The sequence below is a fragment of the Ailuropoda melanoleuca genome, chromosome 1, assembly GCF_002007445.2.
Source record: "Ailuropoda melanoleuca isolate Jingjing chromosome 1, ASM200744v2, whole genome shotgun sequence".
Lineage (NCBI taxonomy): Eukaryota > Metazoa > Chordata > Mammalia > Carnivora > Ursidae > Ailuropoda > Ailuropoda melanoleuca.
The window spans coordinates 155,270,170-155,290,880 of NC_048218.1; the positions used below are offsets into that span (position 1 = coordinate 155,270,170).

Here is a 20,711-nt window from a genome sequence, read left to right on the forward strand (position 1 = left end):
TAGACAATCTGCTTACATACACAGATACACAGATGTATAAATTATGGTACAGTAATGGTTTGCAACACAATATTCTTGAAGGACAAAAACCTTGCGGATAGATTACAAATATATGATGTCATGACCACAGAAAAGATTTCAGTTTTGTGAATATAAAGCCAAATGATTATTCAAATAAATTTGGGGGAAAACCTATTTAACAAATTGATGCATTCAGAGTTCAGTCTCAGCACTTTTCCCAGCTTCCAAGTCTGAATTCCAAGCTCACCTCTCAGTCAAAACCTGAGCCCACAGATCTATCTTTCATCTATTTTGAAGGTGTCAGTCACAGATTGTAAAGCCCCATCCTTACTTCAGGATTGGCGCTGTAATTTTTGCCAGGACCACAAGTTTTAACAGTGTTTCTGTCAGGACCCATCTTTGATGTCACATCAGGGGGAATGGAGGGAAGGAGGAAGGGAGGGAAGAGTGCTTCTGGCATCTAGTGAATTGGACAGCTATATACAGAAGAATGAAACTCTACCATTCTCTTACACCATACACAAAGATAAACTCTAAATGGATGAAACACCTCAATGTGAGACAGGAATCCATCAAAATCCTAGAAGAGAACACAGGCAGTAACCTCTTCGACATCGGCCACAGCAACTTCTTTCAAGACATGACTCCAAACGCAAGGGAAACAAAAGCAAAAATGAACTTTTGGTACTTCATCAAGATAAAAAGCTTCTGCACAGCAAAGGAAACAGTCAACAAAACAAAGAGGCAACCCACGGAATGGGAAAAGACATTTGCAAATGGTATTACAGATAAAGGGCTGGTATCCAAGATCTATAAAGAACTTCTCAAACTCAACACTCAAAAAACAAATAACCCAGTCAACAAATGGGCAGAAGATATGAGCAGACACTAATCCAAAGAAGACATATGAATGGTTAACAGATATATGAAAAAATGTTCAACATCATTAGCCATCAGGTAAATTCAAATCAAAACCACAATGAGATACCAACTTACACCCGTTAGAATAGCACGAATGAACAAAACAGGAAACAACAATTGTTGGCAGGGGTGTGGAGAAAGGGGAACCCTCTTATATTGTTAGCGGGAATGCAAATTGGTACAGTCACTCTGGACAACAGTATGGAGGGTTCTCAAGATGTTAAAATAGAGCTACCTTATGACCCTGCAATTGAACTACTAGGTATTTACCCCAAAGACACAGATGTAGTGAAAAGAAGGGGCACGTGCACCCCAATGTTCATAGCAGCAATGTCCACAATAGCCAAACTGTGGAAGGAGCCAAGATGCCCTTCAGCAGACGAATGGATAAAGAAGATGTGGTCCATATATACAAAGGAATATTACTCAGCCATCAGAAAGGATGAATATCCACCATTTGCATTGACATGGATGGAACTGGAGGGGATTACACTAAGTGAAATAAGTCAAGCAGAGAAAGACAATTATCATATGGTTTCACTCATATGTAGAACATAAGGAATAGCATGGAGAACATTAAGAGAAGGAAGGGAAAAATGAAGGGGCAGAAAACATAGAGGAAGACAAACAATGAGAGACTATGGACTCCAGGAAACAAACTGAGGGTTTCAGAGGGGACGGGGTGGGGATGGGTTAGCCTGGTGATGAGTATTGAGGAGGGCACGTATTCCAAGGAGCGCTGGGTAATAATGTAAACAATGAATCATGGAACACTACATCAAAAACTAATGATGTACTGTATGGTGACTAGCATAATAAAAAAATAAAATAATAAATAAAAATAATAAATAATAAATGAAAAGAAAATGAAAAATCTAAAGAGCATTTTGAAAAAAAAAAAAAATACAGGCCAGGCACACTGCTCAATAACCTACAATGGACAAAACAGTCTCTGCAATGAAGAATTACCTGGATTAAAATACAAAGGGTGCTTAGGCTCAGAAACCCTGATTGAAATGATGGAGGCTGCAAAGGTAGGAAATCAATGTCCCCTGTGCATCATCATTACATTCCTAGTTCAGTGTTAAGCACAACGACAAATATTTGTTGATTACTGTGTAAACTATCTGTGTGTAGCTGTGAGGCCTAGAGATGGAAAACATGATAAAGGGGTTATTACACATGTAGTATCTGAATAACAAAACAAAATTGCAATCATTGTCAAAACTGAAAAGGAATTTAACACATCGTCTAGTCTTATTTCTATATTTGGGGGAAAAATACCTTCATGTGAAAGAGGCTATATCACATACTGATATGGCAGTGTTATGAGGGGGAGGGGGACAACAAGGCCTCTTAGTAAAAATAAGTATCTAAAATTTATTAAAATCGTTTTTTTACTTCTCATAGTATCAGTATCCCATACTTTTCATAAATTAAGCATTTCCTTTATAAAAATTAAAACCAATATGACATAACTAATAAGTGATATTTCACAAGCAGGAAACACAAAATGTAATTATTTCCAAAAAAAAAAAAAAAAAATCACAGACGTCTGTGGCCTACAGGAATTTCTACTTCTGAGAATTCTAGAATTTAAAATGTCATGAGAAATTCTGAACTGGCTTCCATTTGTGAAACACAGGAACTGACAGTCATAAGGCCAAACATACCCTTAATAATCGATTCAGCTGCATACAGATCTCGTTTGTAGGTCACCTAAAGGACAAACAAACCTCATTAGACTTAACAGAGCAGGAAGGAATGTGAGAGCAATAAAATTATGCCCCAAAGGAAATGATTTATTTTGGAGAACATATAAACGCACAGTACTGACAATTTCTAAATTATAACAACATTTGCAAGTTCAGAAAAATACATCCTATTTCTGCAAATTGCTGAATATTGGTTTTCGAATCTTTAAATTGAGGTATTATGTGTCAGTGGTTATCAGAATCTTATTAACATAAGTAAAGGATTATTTCAAAGATAATGTGGTAGTGTTTAAATAAAAGTACTAGCACTGTTTATTACTGTTTAATAGTAAAGTTTTATGTTGTAAGGAAAAAAAGTATGCATAATAAAAATCACTAAATCACATTTTTAGTTGAAATGAGATATTTCTCAGTTTAATTCACATCAAGAGGGACTTCCTTCTGAATTAAAGGAAGCAGGTATCTTTATGTAGATAAGGTTCATCTTCCAAGTTTTTTATTAATACATGGATCTGACAGAGACTAGAGGGTACTTTCATGTATTTAAGAACAATCATTATCTTTCATGAAGATCATACATCCTCTTTCTAATTGTAACCTGCCATAGACCTAGGGCAGATACTTCCCAGAACATATTCCATAAGCTCAGTACAGAATATGTCAGGTTTTTGGCAACGCAGAACTAGTTCTTAGGTCAGAAATGAAAAACCTAGAAGATAACGCACTCTATTAATAATTACTGTAAGTTTAGGGGTTGATTCATCATTCAAGTGCCAAGATGATCATGAGGAAAGTGGTCTGAAAACCCACTATGGAAAGTACTTACCAAGTGAGTATGTTTCTGTGCCTATAATTCATATACTTTTTTTTTCCTTCAGATTATCTCTTAACTAATCTTGTACAAAAACTTTTTTCGGCTCAGGTTGCTCAGGGCACTTCTACCCAAAATAGATTCCCCTGCTATGCCTTTATCCTGGCTGGGAAATACTCGTGCAAAACATTACCCTACAACCCACAATTCAAGTAGTAGCTAACACGTAAGATAGACAGAAAATTGGGGCACCTGGGTGACTCAGTGAAGTGTCTGACTCTTGGTTTCAGCTGAGGTCCTGACACCACAGTCATGATATCAAGCCACTCCCATACCCGCATGGGGCTCTGCACTCAGCACAGAGTCTGATTGAGACTCTGACTCTCTCTCTCTCTCTCTCTCTCTCTCTCTCTCTCTGTCTCTCTCCCTCTCTCTCCCCCTCTGACCCTCCCCTCCCTGTGCTCTAATAACTAAATCTTTAAAAAGTTAGAAAATTGCTTTAGCCTTCAACTAAACTATTGAAGTCACTTATGACATTGTTATATTATTGACAAAACTAGCACACGCCAACCAAAACTAGTGCTATAGTTACTGATTCACAATGTAATTCCAGTGTCTGGATAGAAAATAGAAAACAGGCATTTAAAGGTCCATACTATGTATTTTACCAAATTAAACAATATACTGATCGCATTCATTCATTCAACAAATATTTATCAAATAACTAAGTCCTGCTCTAAGTTTTGGGGATAGAGCAATGAAAAGAATAAACAAAATTCCTTAATCTGTAGAAACAGTATTTTGGTAGAAAAATTGTCTTGTAAAAATTCCATCAGGTAAGTTTTCTTCTGTTTTTTCGAAAACCCAAAGTTAACTAGATCACTGAAATCAGGCTCCAATATTTGTAATTCAAACGAGAAAACAGTGTTTTTAATAATTTTCTGCTGTATAGGTAAACTCAGAACTGAAATAAGAAGAGGCCTAACTATCGTTACTCATTTTATATTCCTTCTGGCTTTGAGGAATAAAACTGCATTCAAAATCACAACGGAGGAACAGTGAAAGTACCTTCTACATTTTTTTCCCCAAAGGTATCTTGATGAATTTTTTTAAGTTAAAGAAAACTTGGTCCCAAATCCTAAACTCCCTTTTCTAGCATTCCTGCAACTTATCTGTTTTACATTGCGATTCATCTTAGTTAAGATACAAATTTGTAACACCTAAAGGTCCTTTCTCCACTATTATCAAATCATTAACTGTATAAACAGGAAAGACTCCTAAACGTCCTTTTGTCTACTTTTTCTTGTAGGCTGTGGATACTTACCCTACACAGATTATAGCTTTTTTATTGTTTACTAATATCTTCTACATAAAGCCTATTTAATACTTCAACTCCACTTCTCACCAAACATGGATTTAACAAAAATGAAGTAGAAAATGTTTCTCAAGACTGGTAAAGCACTGTGTTTAAAAATAGCTTTTTTTTCCCTAATTGAAACAGTTAATGTACTTCAAAGGGAACAGCACTGGAAAATGTTGCAATTCTGAACTGATGAGTTACACTTTGTCTGTCAAACTTTTACAGTAATATGGGTTGCCCTTTCCTTATTTGTTTTAATTTTCAAAAGTTTATTAAATCAGTTTTGAAGTTGATTTCCTTCTGTATGATCTGTAGTTTTCCTTGGACCTTGCACAATACATTATGAAAATTAGTTACTTAAAAAAAAAAAAAAAAACAACCCTTTAGTGATGGAAGACAGTCCTCAATCCTCTGATTCACTTATTTTCACAGTGCTCAGCAGAGGCTCAGGAGCCACCTCAAGGCCAGTGCTCAGGGCCCCACAGCTGCCCCTCACCTAGTTTAGCTCAATTTTTGTCTTTCTTTGTGTGTCTGTGCAATACTTCATCTGAGTCAAGTGTGTAACTAAAAGAAAAGAATATTCAATATAAGAGAACCTGAAACTCAGAGCCAGAGTGACAGTTTTCTGACTCCACGGCCAGGCCCCCCTCAGCTGCCTCAAGGTGGGTTCCAGAGGACATTATCACACCCACCTGTGTCACTCTGTATTAACGATATAGTAACTTAGACTTTTCAGAGCCTCATGTAAGCCTCATCTTACGTGAATCAGACAGCACTTAGTCTCTGTCTTTCCTATCTTTCCACCTGTAAGAAAATGAGTATGTAGCTCCAATAATTATAAGTCAGAAAATCCTAAATTTTAAAAAATATACTATGTTTACTAGATACAGATTTAAATTTGGGGAAATATCTGTTTTATTTATTTCCATTTCATAAATTAGGTCTACAAAATATTTCTTTCCTCTAAACTGGATGACTAGATGATAATCTCTTAAAAGAAAAAATGTTACCACACTGTATTTTTGAGATTTAAAAGAAGTGAGACTATTTTTTTTAAAGATCTTATTTATTTGTCAGAGAGAGAGAGAGAGAGCATGAGCACACACAAGCAGGGGAAGCAGCAGGCAGAAGGAGAAGGAGGCTCCCCACTGAGCAAGGAGTCCAATGTGGGACTCAATCCCAGGATGCTGAGATCATGACCTGAGCCAAAGGCAGACACTTAACTGACTGAGCCACCCAGACGTTTTTGTTTTTAAACAAAGATGCCGTAACACTTAGATCCCAAAAAAAAAAAAAAAAGTCCCCATCAAAAGAATTCCTGAAAAGTCAGTTATTTCAATAATATGTGATGACTCAAATACTTCAGAAACTCCTCCTAAACAAGTATTTTCAGACAATGAACACAGTTTAATTTCTTCAATACCTGGTTATAAATCTTTTATGCCCCAAGGATAGTTGTTACATTTAGAAACAAAAAGTCTGTTCAATTAGTTCTGTATACTGTGGAAAGTGAGCAAGTATTTAAGTATATTGGGACAAAAATATGGTACAATTATAAATTAAAGGAATAGAAGTTTGTGTGTCCAGTGGATGAAATTTTGTCAAACAAGTGTATTCACTAAGGTCTGGCAAGGAACCACCCCTCAGGGAAAGCTGAAGTCCCAGAAATCAGTCCTGTTCTCTTCTGTGATCGGTTAGTCTCTGTCATGGAGAGTGGGGGATGTCCTCTACCCTGCATGGTGATTTAAAACAATTAATGCTTCCTCCAGGCCCCAAAGGAGCCACTGCAAGAGGTGTGACATAACTCTGAACATTTACTTCTTGCATTTACTTCTACAAAGGAGTATGTAAAAGACAAAATAACCCTCCCGGGATTTCTGGTAGCAGTTCAAATAGTCCTACAGGTAGGCATGAGACATTTCTAGTCATTCCTCACACCACTGTGGGGGCGAACTTCCTGACTTCTGAGGGCTAAGGGAAGGTATCCTGGATCCGTGTTTCAGAATCCTCCCTTGCCTTACTTTTTATGGTAGTAAAATGCCTCCTAAATGCTTTTTCACCGTTTCAAGAATTGTGAATCATGAGCCACGTAGCTGGCTCAGCCACCTGAGTCCAGTACTGGTTTTAGCCTCATTGTACTAAATTTTTTTCAGATTCCAATTTTTAAAAATGGTAGCACTTTTGGTGTTCGTATAGACTTAGAACATTACTTTCTGGGGCGCCTGGGTCGCGCAGCGGTTAAGCATCTGCCTTCGGCTCAGGGCGTGATCCCGGTGTTCTTGGATCGAGCCCCACATCAGGCTCCTCCGCTATGAGCCTGCTTCTTCCTCTCACACTCCCCCTGCTTGTGTTCCCTCTCTCGCTTGCTGTCTCTCTCTCTCTGTCAAATAAATAAAATCTTTAAAAAAAAAAAAAAAAAAAGAACACTAATTTCTAAGTGTAGACTCCATTGCTTGGTTTTAACAAAAACTGAATAACACTTATCCTTACAAAATGCCAAGACCACAAAATTAAATGAGAAGCGTACACTGAAGACAATTCATACAGTGTCCTGAAGAAGCTAAAGAGGACTACCCCAAAAGCTAGGAAAGTATGGGAGAGAAGAAAAAAGGGGGTGGGGGAAGATGCTGAGAGACAGGAGACAGAAAGAAGAAACAGGGACCCTACAACTGCAGTACTTGCACTCAAAATCATTTCACCTCAATTATCAGAAAAAAATATAGTACCTAAAAAAAACCACCTAACTGCCATTCGAAAGACCTTTTTGCCCAATCCATTGCACTGTGTGTGCTTTTAGAATCCAAGATCCCATTATTCAAACATTGTAAAGGATGGGGCTTTTCCCACCCCATCCCTCCCAGTTTGGAAAGTGATACTAGAATGATGGTCCTTCGGGGGCCTAAGTGTGTGGATGTTTATTAATTTCCTAGGGTTCCTGTAACAAAGTACCACAAATTGGGTGGCTACCAGTTTATTCTCTCACACTACTGGAGGCTAGAAGTCCCAAATCCAGGTGTCAGCAGGGCCATGCCCCCTCTGAAGGCTACAATATAGAAAAGAACCCTTCCTGGCCTCTTCCTACTTTCCTGTGCTTGCCAGCCATCGTTGGCTTTCGTTTGCTTCTAGATGCAGCACCATAGTCCCTGCCTCCATCATCACTGGCATTCTCCCTTTCTCTCTCCCCCTCCTTCTATTATGTTGAACTCAGGGCCTACTCTATGCCAGTATGACCTCAACTGAACTTTATCAGATCTATAAAGACACTCTTTAAATAAGGCCTCATTCCCAAGTGCCAATGTTAGAACTTGAATATCCCTTCATAGGGGACACAGTTCAACCCACAACAGCATGATGAAATGACTCACCAGGGAGAGGAGGAGAAGCCCTGGGAAAGCCAATCCCTGCCTTAGTGCAGACAGTCGGTACCCATGAAAGGGAAGCAGAGCACCAAGACGTGAGAACTAATACTGTATCACACACACAAAAAAAATCAAACAAAATTGAAATAAATTTGTGAGGAACAAGTGGAAAATTTCAAGAGCGATGTGTTACTTTCATCTGCACATCTCAGGGGGCTTGACAAATTTCAAAAAGGCTCTGAACACCCACAGAAATAGATCACCACACACCCTAAGACATCAAAACTGAGGCCAGAGAGTAGTAATTAAAAATGTCAGTAGCAATAAAACTTGTGTGCGAGTTTCCACTTCCCTTTCCCGTTGCCTACAAATTAAGTCCAGCCCACAGTCAAAGGGGTTGTACAGAGATGTGAGTCAGGATCTGTAACAAAACATCTAATTGGTAAACAACGTAGTCCTCACAATATGTTTCCTACCATCAGAGCCATAGACAGAAAAGGATACAAAAAATGAATAAAATGTTTGTCTGCTGGGTTGAAGACATTTGGATACCCTTAACAATACTATGTGAATTTTCTCCACCGCCAATAATCCAGACATACCAGTATTTTGTACTTTCAGAACATTTTAAGTATATTGAGACAATCTTAGCATACAGCAAGGCCCATCACGATACTGTACAAAATACCTAATGAACTTACAGGGCTTTCTGTTTTGTTTTTAAGTCAATGAGAAAATATGCTTTTGGATTCATATCACCTTAGTTAGGATGAATCTTTCCTAATCAGATTGAGGTGGCTGCTTTATAAAGATTTCATCCCATATTTCAAAAGCAGCAATACTTCAAAAAATAAAACTACCCTACCTTCTTTCAGAATATACTATTCAATTCAACACATTTCTACCTTCAGAAGAAAGGAAAGCCACACTGTAAAACACTCCAGCCTCCACAGGAAGCTTTCACGTGTTAGTGCTACACTCACTTCATTCCCTCAAAAACAAAGAAGTCTGTACCTAGGAATCAAACCTTACCATATTCAAGAGTCTAACTCCTCGCTGAGGCAGCCAAGTGGGTCCAGTCACTCACCCCACTAAGTCAGAACTACGGCAGATATTTCTTGAACCCTGTTAAGTTAGAGCTACCACCCCCCAGTGCCTGGAAGGAAAGGTTGTTACTGTGGAAAGCTGAGTTGCAGCCTCAAACCAATGGAGTTCAAGGAAACTGAATATAAGAATATATACAGAGAGAGAAGAAAAAAAATTCAATAAAACCATCTTATTAGCTAAAATGGAATTTGTTTGAATAAATTATCTCAAAGTGAATTTTCTGCAAACAAAGAAATACAAATGATACACACTTTGATGCTCAGGAAACCCAGTGAAACTCTCAGTACCTTTAATGTATACATACATGCATACCCTTATATCTCAAAATACTGTTTTAGTATGAAGCCAAGCATTTCTATACTACTTGTCCATTTTCTTAAGCCCCTGAAAGTGTTTATACTTGTAGAATGTGTCTTAGGAATGACACATAAACACAGCCAAGACCCAGAGCAAAATGGCAACTTCCTTACCTTCCAGAGGTCAGGAGATCCCTCCACAAGTTTGGCATTAATGTGACCATATTTTAGAGCCAACTGCAAACACTCAGTTCCAAATTCCAAGTCATAGTCACTACACTGGGTAGGAAAAAAAAAAAGTTTCAATATACTGTTATGTAAAACTTTATTTCATAATCAATATATAAAAGGAAGGGCCTAGAGAACTCACAAACTCTTTGATTAGCTACTTTTCCTATGGAACAGGAAGTTCATCAAGTTCCATAATAATTGTCCCTATGCCCTAAATGTCAAAAGATATATGAAATAGGTAAGTTGCATCCTTAAGTTTTGAACGTCCTCAATAGTTTCAGGGGTCAAATAAATAGAATACTTTTTTTTTATTATAAGCTACCTTTCCAAATATGTTTCTAAAATGACTTAAAGTATGGCTGAAATTTCATTATCAAGATTTTTATCTAGGGGTCAGAAAAAGATGGCGGAGGGGTAGGGGACCTTCTTTCAGCTGGTCCCCTGAATCGAACTGGGTATCTATCTACCAGACCATCCTGAACATCCACAAAATCAGCAAGACGTAGGAAGATACAACTGGATCTCTACAAACAAACATCTCCAGTGCTGGGTATTAAGGTACGAAGCGGGGAGCCGAGAATCCGCGCACAGATATCGGAAGATAAACAGAAGGGGGAGGGAGCAGCTATGCTCTGGCGCGAGGAAGCAGCAGCCACCTGCACTGTGGAGCCGGCAGGACTCACAGACCAGCACTGCGCAGCAGACTGAGACCGTGAGCCTGGGAACGCGCACGTGACCAGACAGAAAAAGGGAGCTGCGAAGCGCTCACTGGAACCGGACTGAAACCAGGAGCTTGGGAGCGCACATGCGACCAGACTGAAAAACCGGAGCTCCGGAGTGCTCACTGGAACCGGACTAAAATGAGGAGCTTGGGAGCATGCGTGAGACCAGACTGAAAACCGGAGCTCTGGAGTGTACACTCAAACTAGACTGAAACTGGGAGCATGTGCTGGGAACCGGGGGCAGCTGGTGGTGTTAGAAGCACAAAGGACAGAGACGTACCAGCCCTGGGAGTGAGGACTGCGAGAGTGCCTATGGGGCACACAATCCGGGATGCTGCAGGGTTTCTGGCAGCACCACAGAAACAGAGTTAAAGTGGCCATGAGAGCTCAGTGGAGTGCAGTCTGCGATCTCTCTGTTCTGAGACAGAGGCTAGGATATGGCCACTGCTGCTCTGACTCTCAGAAGAGTCACAGAAAACCGCCAGGGAAAGCCACCATAGAACAAAAGCCTGAAAATACCAGTTCACATTGTGCCCATCCCCACTCCCCTTCGCAGGGGATGGGGCAACTAAACCCAAACAGCGTTGCCTGAGTATCAGCATGGCAGGCCCCTCCCCCCAGAAGGAAGGCTGAAAAATCAAGAAGCCCACATCCCTAAGGTCCATATAAAACAAGTGCACATTGCTTGGGTCCTGGTCAATAATTTGAGCTCTGTACATCCCCGCAACCTCTCCTCATCAGAATGACAAGGAGGAGAAATCCCCCCCACAAAGAAAAGATAGAGTCTGTGGCCTCTCATTCTTTTCAACTGCACATGGAACATTCTCCAGAATAGACCATATACTGGGTCACAAAACAGGTCTCAACTGATACCAAAAGACTGAGATTGTTCCCTGCATATTCTCAGACCACAATGCTTTGAAACTGGAACTCAATCACAAGGAAAAATTTGGAAGAAACTCAAACACTTGGAAACTAAGAACAATCCTGCTCAAGAATGATTGGGTAAACCAGGAAATTAAAAATCCATTTAAACAATTTTTGAAGACCAATGAGAATGAAAACACATTGGACCAAAACCTATGGGACACTGCAAAGGCAGTCCTAAGGGGAAAATACATAGCCATCCAAGCCTCACTCAAAAGAATAGAAAAATCTAAAATGCAGTTTTTATATTCTCACCTCAAGAAGCTGGAGCTGGAACAGAAGAACAGGCCTAACCCACACGCGAGAAGGCAGTTGATCAAGATTAGAGCAGCGATCAATGAATTAGAAACCACGAGCACAGTAGAGCAGATCAACAGAACTAGAAGGNACTAGAAGCTGGTTCTTTGAGAGAATCCATAAAATTGATAGACCACTGGCAAAACTTGTCCAAAAACAAAGAGAAAGGACTGAGATTATTAAAATTATGACTGAAAAGGGAGAGGTCACGACCAGCACCATTGAAATTGCAAGGATTATTAGAAACTTTTATCAACAGCTATATGCCAAAAAACTAAACAATCTGGAAGAGATGGAGGCCTTCCTGGAAACCTATAAACTACCAAGACTGAAACAGGAAGAAATAGATTTCTTAAATAGGCCAATTAACTATGAAGAAATTGAGTCAGTGATCAAAAACCTCCCCAAAAACAAGAGTCCAGGGCCTGACGGATTCCCCGGGAAATTCTACCAAACATTCAAAGAAGAAAAAATACCTATTCTCCTAAAGCTGTTTCCAAAAATAGAAACAGAAGAAAAATACCAAAATCATTCTATGAGGCCAGTATTACCTTGATCCCCAAACCAAGCAAAGACCCCCTCAAAAAGGAGAATTACAGACCAATTTCCCTGATGAATATGGATGCCATAAACCTCAACAAGATCCTTGCTAATAGAATCCAACAGTACATTAAAAGGATTATCCATCATGACCAAGTGGGATTCATACCTGGGATGCAAGCATGGTTCAACACTCGCAAATCAATCAATGTGATACATCATATCAACAAGANCTCAACAAGATCCTAGCTAATAGGATCCAACAGTACATTAAAAGGATTATCCATCAAGACCAAATGGGATTCATCCCTGGGTTACAAGGGTGGTTCAACATTCGCAAATCGATCAGTGTGATAGATCATATCAACAAGAAAAGNCAACAAGAAAAGACTCAAGAACCATATGATCCTCTCAATTGATGCAGAAAAAGCATTTGACAAAATACAGCATCCTTTCCTGATTAAAACCCTTCAGAGTGTAGGAATAGAGGGTACATTTCTCAATCTCATAAAAGCCATCTATGAAAAGCCTACTGCAAGCATTATTCTCAATGGGGAAAAGCTGGAAGCCTTTCCCTTAAGATCAGGAACACGACAAGGATGCCCACTCTCGCCACTATTATTCAACATAGTACTAGAAGTCCTTGCAACAGCAATCAGACGACAAAAAGGGATCAAAGGTATCCAAATTGGCCAAGAAGAAGTCAAACTGTCTCTCTTCGCAGATGACATGATACTTTACATAGAAAACCCGAAAGACTCCACTCCCAAACTACTAGAACTTATAGAGCAACTCAGTAATGTGACAGGATACAAAATCAATGCCCAGAAATCAGTTGCATTTCTATACACAAACAATGAGACTGAAGAAAGAGAAATTAGAGAATCCATTCCATTTACAATAGCACCATAAATCATACGTTATCTCAGAATTAACTTAACCAGAGACATAAAGGATCTATATTCCAGAAACTACAAATGATTCTTGAAAGACACTGAAGAAGACACAAAAAGTNCTTAACCAGAGACGTAAAGGACCTATATCCTAGAAACTATAGATCACTTTTGAAAGATATTGAGGAAGACATAAAAAGATGGAAAAATATTCCATGCTCATGGATTGGAAGAATTAACATAGTTAAAATGTCCATACTACCCAGAGCAATCTACACTTTCAATGCCATCCCGATCAAAATACCAATGACATTTTTCAAAGAATTGGAACAAATAGTCCTTAAATTTGTGTGGAACCAGAAAAGGCCTGAATCGCCAAGGAATTGTTGAAAAGGAAAAACAAAAGCTGGGGGCATCACAATGCCGGATTTCGAGCTGTACTACAAAGCTGTGATCACAAAGACAGCATGGTACTGGCACAAAAACAGACACATCGACCAATGGAACAGAATAGAGAACCCAGAAATGGACCCTCGGCTCTTTGGGCAACTAATCTTTGATAAAGCAGGAAAAAACATCCGGTGGAAAAAAGACAGTCTCTTCAATAAATGGTGCTGGGAAAATTGGACAGCTACATGCAAAAGAATGAAACTTGACCACTCTCTCACACCATACACAAAAATAAACTCCAAATGGATGAAAGACCTCTATGTGAGACAGGAATCCATCAAAATCATAGAGGAGAACATAGGCAACAACTTCTATGACATCGGCCAGAGCAACCTTTTTCACGACACATCGCCAAAGGCAAGAGAAATAAAAGATAAAATGAACTTATGGGACTTTATCAGGATAAAGAGCTTCTGCACAGCCAAGGAAACAGTCAAAAAAACTAAGAGACAGCCCACGGAATGGGAGAATATATTTGCAAAGGACACCACAGATAAAGGACTGGTATCCAAGATCTACAAAGAACTTCTCAAACTCAATACACGAGAAACAAATAAACAAATCATAAAATGGGCAGAAGATATGAACAGACACTTTTCCAATGAAGACATACAAATGGCTAACAGACACATGAAAAAATGTTCAAAATCATTAGCCATCAGGGAAATTCAAATCAAAACCACACTGAGATACCACCTTATACCAATTAAAATAGCAAAAATTGACGAGAAACAACAGATGTTGGAGAGGATGTGGAGAAAGGGGATCCCTCTTACACTGTTGGTGGGAATGTAAGTTGGTGCAGCCACTCTGGAAAAAAGTATGGAGGTTCCACAAAAAGTTAAAAATAGAGCTACCCTATGAACCAGCAATTGCACTAGTGGGTATTTACCCCAAAGATACAAACGTAGTGAAGAGAAGGGCCATATGCACCCCAATGTTCATAGCTGCATTGTCCACAATAGCCAAATCATGGAAGGAGCCGAGATGCCCTTCAACAGATGACTGGATTAAGAAGCTGTGGTCCATATATACAATGGAATATTACTCAGCTATCAGAAAGAACGAATTCTCAACATTTGCTGCAACATGGACGGCACTGGAGGAGATAATGCTAAGTGAAATAAGTCAAGCAGAGAAAGACAATTATCATATGATTTCTCTCATCTATGGAACATAAGAACTAGGATGATCGGTAGGGGAAGAAAGGGATAAAGAAAAGGGGGGTAATCAGAAGGGGGAATGAAACATGAGAGACTATGGACTATGAGAAACAAACTGAGGGCTTCAGAGGGGAGGGGGGGGGGGGGAATGGGATAGACTGGTGATGGGTAGTAAGGAGGGCACGTATTGCATGGTGCACTGGGTGTTAAACACAACTAACAAATCATCGAACTTTATATCAGATACCGGGGATGTACTGTATGGTGACTAACATGATATAATAAAAAAAATTTAAAAAATAAAATAAAAAATAAAAAATAAATAAAAGAAGATGTGGTCCATATATACAATGGAATATTATTCAGCCATTAGAAAGAACAATTACCCAACATTTGCAGCAACATGGATGGGACTGGAGCAGATTATGCTAAGTGAAAGAAGTCAAGCAGAGAAAGACAATTATATGGTTTCACTCATTTATGGAACATAAGATATAGCAGGAAGATCGGTAGGAGAAGGAAGGGAAGAATGAAGGGGGGGTAAACAGAAGGGGGAACGAACCACGAGAGACTATGGACTCTGGGAAACAAACTGAGGGCTTCAGAGGGGAGGGGGGTGGAGGGGGAACGAACCACGAGAGACTGTATTAAGGAGGGCACATATTGCATGGAGCACTGGGTGTTATACGCAAATAATGAATCATGGAACACTACATTAAAAACTAAGAATATATTGTATGGTGACTAACATAATAAAAAATCATTATTAAAGAAAAATCTCCTTAAGAAAAGAAGAAAATATTCCCATTTGATCGATGAAGAAGCTGAGAAGCAAAGGATTTTAAAGACTGAAAGTCAGGTGTCTTGTCTTCCAATCACAGGAGTCTTTGGTAAAGGAGACAAAATTACCCCATGCATTCTTAGTTTGTCAAGATGTTGCCTTGTAATAAAAATCATAAAATTAAAAAAAAAAGATTTTATCTAACAAATATATGTATCCATTGAACTCCAACCCCTACACTATATTTATAGTAAGATATTTCCAAGTCACAGCTTTTGTTCATTTTAATATTTTACATGTCAATACATCATGTCTTAAAAATTTTATATTTTGATTCTGAACATGAAAACAGTTCAGTATTCCATTATTAGACAAAAATGGAAAGGCCTGGGGCACGTGGGTGACTCAGTCAGTTTAGCATCCCACTCTGGTTTTGGCTCATGTCATAATCTCAGGGTCATGAAATCGAGCCCTGCATTGGGCTCCATGCTCAGCTGGGATTCAGCTTGAGATTCTCTCCCTGTGGCCTTCTCCCCGCTTGTGTGCATTCTCTCTCTCTCTCTCAAATAAATAACCAAAAAAAAAAAAAAAAAAAAAAGGACAGGCCTCTCATAGACTGAATAAAGTACAAGCAACATTTTTTAAGCATTTTAAGCAAAACCATTAAAATGACCAGTATAATTCAGCTGAACAATACTGTGTGCTGATCGCGTCCAAGCTTTATATTAAGGAGCAGCATTTAAAGATAAATGAGATGTGTATTAGGTACTCAAGGAAATCAAATCTTTTTTTTAAGATTTTATTTATTCGAAAGAGAGAGAGTGACCACAAGCACTGGGGATGGGCAGAGGGAGAAGCAGACTTCTGCTGAGCAGGGAGCCCGATGCAAAGCTCAGCTCGATCCCAGGACCCTGAGATCACGACCTGAGCCAAAGGCAGTCACTTAACTGACTGAGCCACCCAGGTGCCCCAAGGACTCAAATCTTAAAGAGGAGGCTGATCTATAACAAATATTTTGGAAAAGACTATGATAAATGCAACACTGGAAGAATATCTACAAGTAGACCAGGAGATAAAATACTTAATTCTGTGTGAAGGCATTGGAGAGAAATTTCAAAGGAAATGATCTCTGATCTCATTCTAAAGCCTGAATAAAACTGGAAAGAGGTATACCTTTAGGGCAAAAGGTGGCATACAAACATAGAAGTTTTAGACATCTGACAGATTTATGTTTTAGAACAAACATACCCAGGTAAGGAAGACTGCAGGAAAGCCACAAATATCAGTATGCCATTTAGCACCCATTGCCAGGGCTGCTTTGCTGTACTAGAGTTTCCAAAAATTCTAACTTTAACGGTTTGTTAAGGTAATGGAGAAGGAAACAGAACCACCAAATGTACATAGTCTCAAATTGACCAGAATGGTATCTCAGCATAAATCTTCTATTCTGATACACTACTTAATATCACATATTTCTTAGAGTAATTTTTTAAAAAGTATTATCAACATTAGTTATATTTAAGTAAGACAAATGCTAAGCCTCTTCTTTGTACTTCCAACATCTGTACAGACTCGTTTAGCAGTATGTGAGTTCTACATACAGTCAACAGAATGCTCTCTTTAACACATGGTCAAATCCCAACGATGACCAGCAATAACCCTCTTCCTGACTCTTTTCAGAGGCAAGATATTGAACACATTTGTGGAAAGCCTTAAAAGTGCTCACAAAATACATGTTGAGAGGAGACCACAGGACAGGTACTTCCTCCTGTGTTAGGTGGTGAAAAGAGAATTACTTGATGCTCTATTCCTGCCAGTCACATGTTGTACCAGCCAAGATGGCAGCAGCCCACAAACTGTATGAAGTCTTTAGGATACCAGTCACTAGAATCAATGGGAAACACAGAAAGTTCTGGGTCAGGGATATATGAAATATATTCCGAAAACAGAGGCTGAGCAATCTTGGCAGAAAGAGTAGCCTGAATTTGTCATTCATCATATAGACTACTATTACAACTATTTATGGGGGGTTTTGGTAATTTCTACAATAAGAATTTTATTTTTATCATCAGTAACACTGATGACTACTACTTTGTGTAAGAGATGGAAAACTGGAAAAAGTAATGTTCCTTCCTGAAGAAAAATCATATAAACTACAAAACCCTAACTTTTTCTTGAACCCACCATAGGTGAGGTCACAAGATGACCAAGTAGCCTTAAATCTAAGAAAAGGCATGCCTCCCCCAAGGACAGAGAGGGTGCCATCACCAGCTCACCTACGATACAGCACAAGAACAAGAGATAGAAGATGTAATACAAGCAGGTAAGAAGGAATAAATGGAGAATTTCAACACATCGCTAAGTACTGAGTGAAGGTAACTACGAGAATACAGAACCTCTGGAAGTCACATACTCAGTAGGAGTGTTTACATCCTTACAGGCTTCCCTTCAGTAACCTGTGACTATGGGCTAATGAATAGCATATTACTGTTTGAAAGAGACTGTGACCACATGCACATTCTACACTCAAGGCATACGCTAAACATTCTTAAGTTAAAAATAAATCGGTAAGATAGAATCATTAAAAAATGAGAAATTAACACAAAGGCAGACAGACAGAGACAAACAGAACATATGGAACAAATAGAAAACAACTAGGACAACAGATTTTAAATCAAGAAAGTTAATCAGTGTGTATTTGCTGAAAAATTTTATCTTTATCATGGCAATCAGCATGGGGATCATAATAATATCACAGATAACATCCACATGCTGATGCTAAGAACCCCCTGCCCCCTTAAACTTGCAGCCCAAAAGAATGCCAAGCAATAATCCTCCCAGGCAGAAGCTCTAAGGATACTTTTGTCAGAGATCCCCAAATACAGACCATCTCAAAGTCAAAGTCAAAAAGCTCCATCTACACAACTCACCAACTCCAATCAGTCTCCAACACATAAACAAGACGAGAAAACCCAGATTTAACTGAAACCCAAGACTAACATGAAATGTAAGGTCAAAAAGGCAAAAAATAAAATCTTTTGGAGGAACTCCGCAGTTAAAAAAAGACTTCAGCATGATAAATGAGAAAGTGTTTACACTCATAAAATAGGATGTTACTTAAAAGAGTGGAAAATACAGAAAAAAACAGTAACCACAAAGCCCAATATGTAAAAAAAAAAAAAAAAAAAAGGAAGGAAGAAAGAAAGAAAGAAAAAGAAAAACTAGAAAAAAAGAACAAAAAAAAGTAGGAGAAAGAACCAAGTATTAAAAATAATAATAATAATTAAGAACATGAGTTTCTAAATTAAAAAGTCTCAAAGAATGTAGAAGCTAATGGATGAAAATACACCAAACCCAATTAACAGCAACAACAAAAGGTCTCCTAAAAAGCAGGAACCCAAATTAGTTGAGATATAATAGCAATAATGAAAATTAGAAAAACAAAGGAACGGTTTCTCCATAATTTTGAAAATAATCATCATCAATATAAAACTGTACTTCAAGAAAACTTATTTATCACCTGAGGATAGAATATGGATTTCTACGAACACTGAAGATCTCAACAAAATTTTAGTTCCTATGCACTATTTTCATTCTAAGCTTCATAGGTTTGTCTTTTTAGAGCAGTTCTAGGTTCCCAGCAAAGTTGAACAGGAAGTACAGGTGTTTCCCACATGTCCCCAACCCCCCACATACTCTTAGCTTCCCCCACTACCAAAGTTCTACACCAGAGTGGTACATTTGTTAAAATCAGTGAACCTACACCAACACATCATCATCACCCCAAGTCCACAGCTTACACTAGGATTCCCTCAGTGTTTTTACATTTTATGAGTTGGCACAAATGTATAACAATGTACATCCATCATTTTGGTATCCTAAAGAGTACTTTCACCACATTTAAAATTCTCTGCACTCCTCAGACTGGCTTTTTTCCCCCCACATAATGACATGCATTTCAATTTCCTCTGTCTTTCATGTCTTCATCGATCATTTTTTGCCACAGATAACATTCCATTTGCTGGATGTACCAGTTTATGTATATGCATTCACCTACTTGGTTGCTTTCAAGTTTTGGCAATTACGAAAAAAGCTGGTATAAATACTCACATGTAGATTTTTGTGTAAACCTAAGATTTCAATTCATTTGAGTAAATACGAAGAAGTACAATTACTGGATCATATGGTAGGAATATGTTTAGTTTTATAAGAAAACTGTCAAATGGTCTTCCCAAGCGAATGTGCTGTCTTGCTCTCTCACTAGCAATGAATGAGAATTCCTGTTACTCCATATTCTCACGAGCATTAGGTGATGGCATTCTAAATTTTGGCCATTTGAATAGATGAGTAGTGATAGCTCATTGCTTTAATTTGCATTTACATAACAACATGGGGGTGTGGAGCACCTATGCTTATTTGCCATCTGTATATCTTCTTTGGTGAGCTACCAATTGAGGTTTTTTACCCTTTTTTCTTTTTCTTGTTGAGTTTTGATAGGTTTAATATGTTTTGGATAAAAGTCCTTTATCACATGTGTCTTTTATAGGTATATTCTCTCCCCTTTTGGCTTGGCTTATCATTTGTTTTTTAGGGTGACCTTGGCAGAGCACAAGTTTTTAATTTTAACAAAGTCCAGCTTATCAATTCTTTTGTAGATCATGCCTTTGGCATTTTATCTAGAAAGGTATCACCATACCCAAGGTCAACTAAGTTTTATCCTCTCTCCTAGGAGTTTTCTGGTTTTTTCCTTTACATTCAGGTCTATAATCCCTTCAGAATTTTTGTAAAAGAAATAAAGTCTGTGTATTCTTCCACCTACTAGACAGTCCTGATTACTGTAGCTTTACAGTAAGTCATGAACTTGAGTAGTGTCAGTCCTCCAACTTTATCCTTCAATATTGCACTGACAGTTCTGCATCTTTTGCTCTCTCCATATAAACTCTAAAATCAGTTTACATCTACACAAAACTTGCTGGGTTTTTCATTGGGATTGTTTTGAGTCAATACACCACATTGAAAGAAATGACATCTGGGTAATATTAAGTCCTCCTGTTCATGAACACGGAATAGATACCAATTTATTCAGTTCTTTAATTTTGCTTAGATTTTTGTAGTTT

At 38.4% G+C, this 20,711-nt stretch overlaps 1 protein-coding gene across 4 annotated transcripts in view; it reads right to left on the reverse strand.

Annotated features, from left to right (window-relative positions):
• Positions 1 to 20,711, reverse strand: part of CRPPA (CDP-L-ribitol pyrophosphorylase A) — a 290,868-nt gene that overhangs the window by 179,635 nt on the left and 90,522 nt on the right. For all 4 annotated transcript variants that reach the window (XM_011222602.3, XM_034668623.1, XM_034668614.1 and 1 more), the window contains exons 4-5: positions 9,765 to 9,869; positions 2,616 to 2,661 (exon numbers count right to left, since the gene is read on the reverse strand). In XM_011222602.3, the coding sequence (XP_011220904.2) occupies positions 2,616 to 2,661; positions 9,765 to 9,869 (151 nt within the window). The remainder of the gene's footprint in view (positions 1 to 2,615; positions 2,662 to 9,764; positions 9,870 to 20,711) is intronic.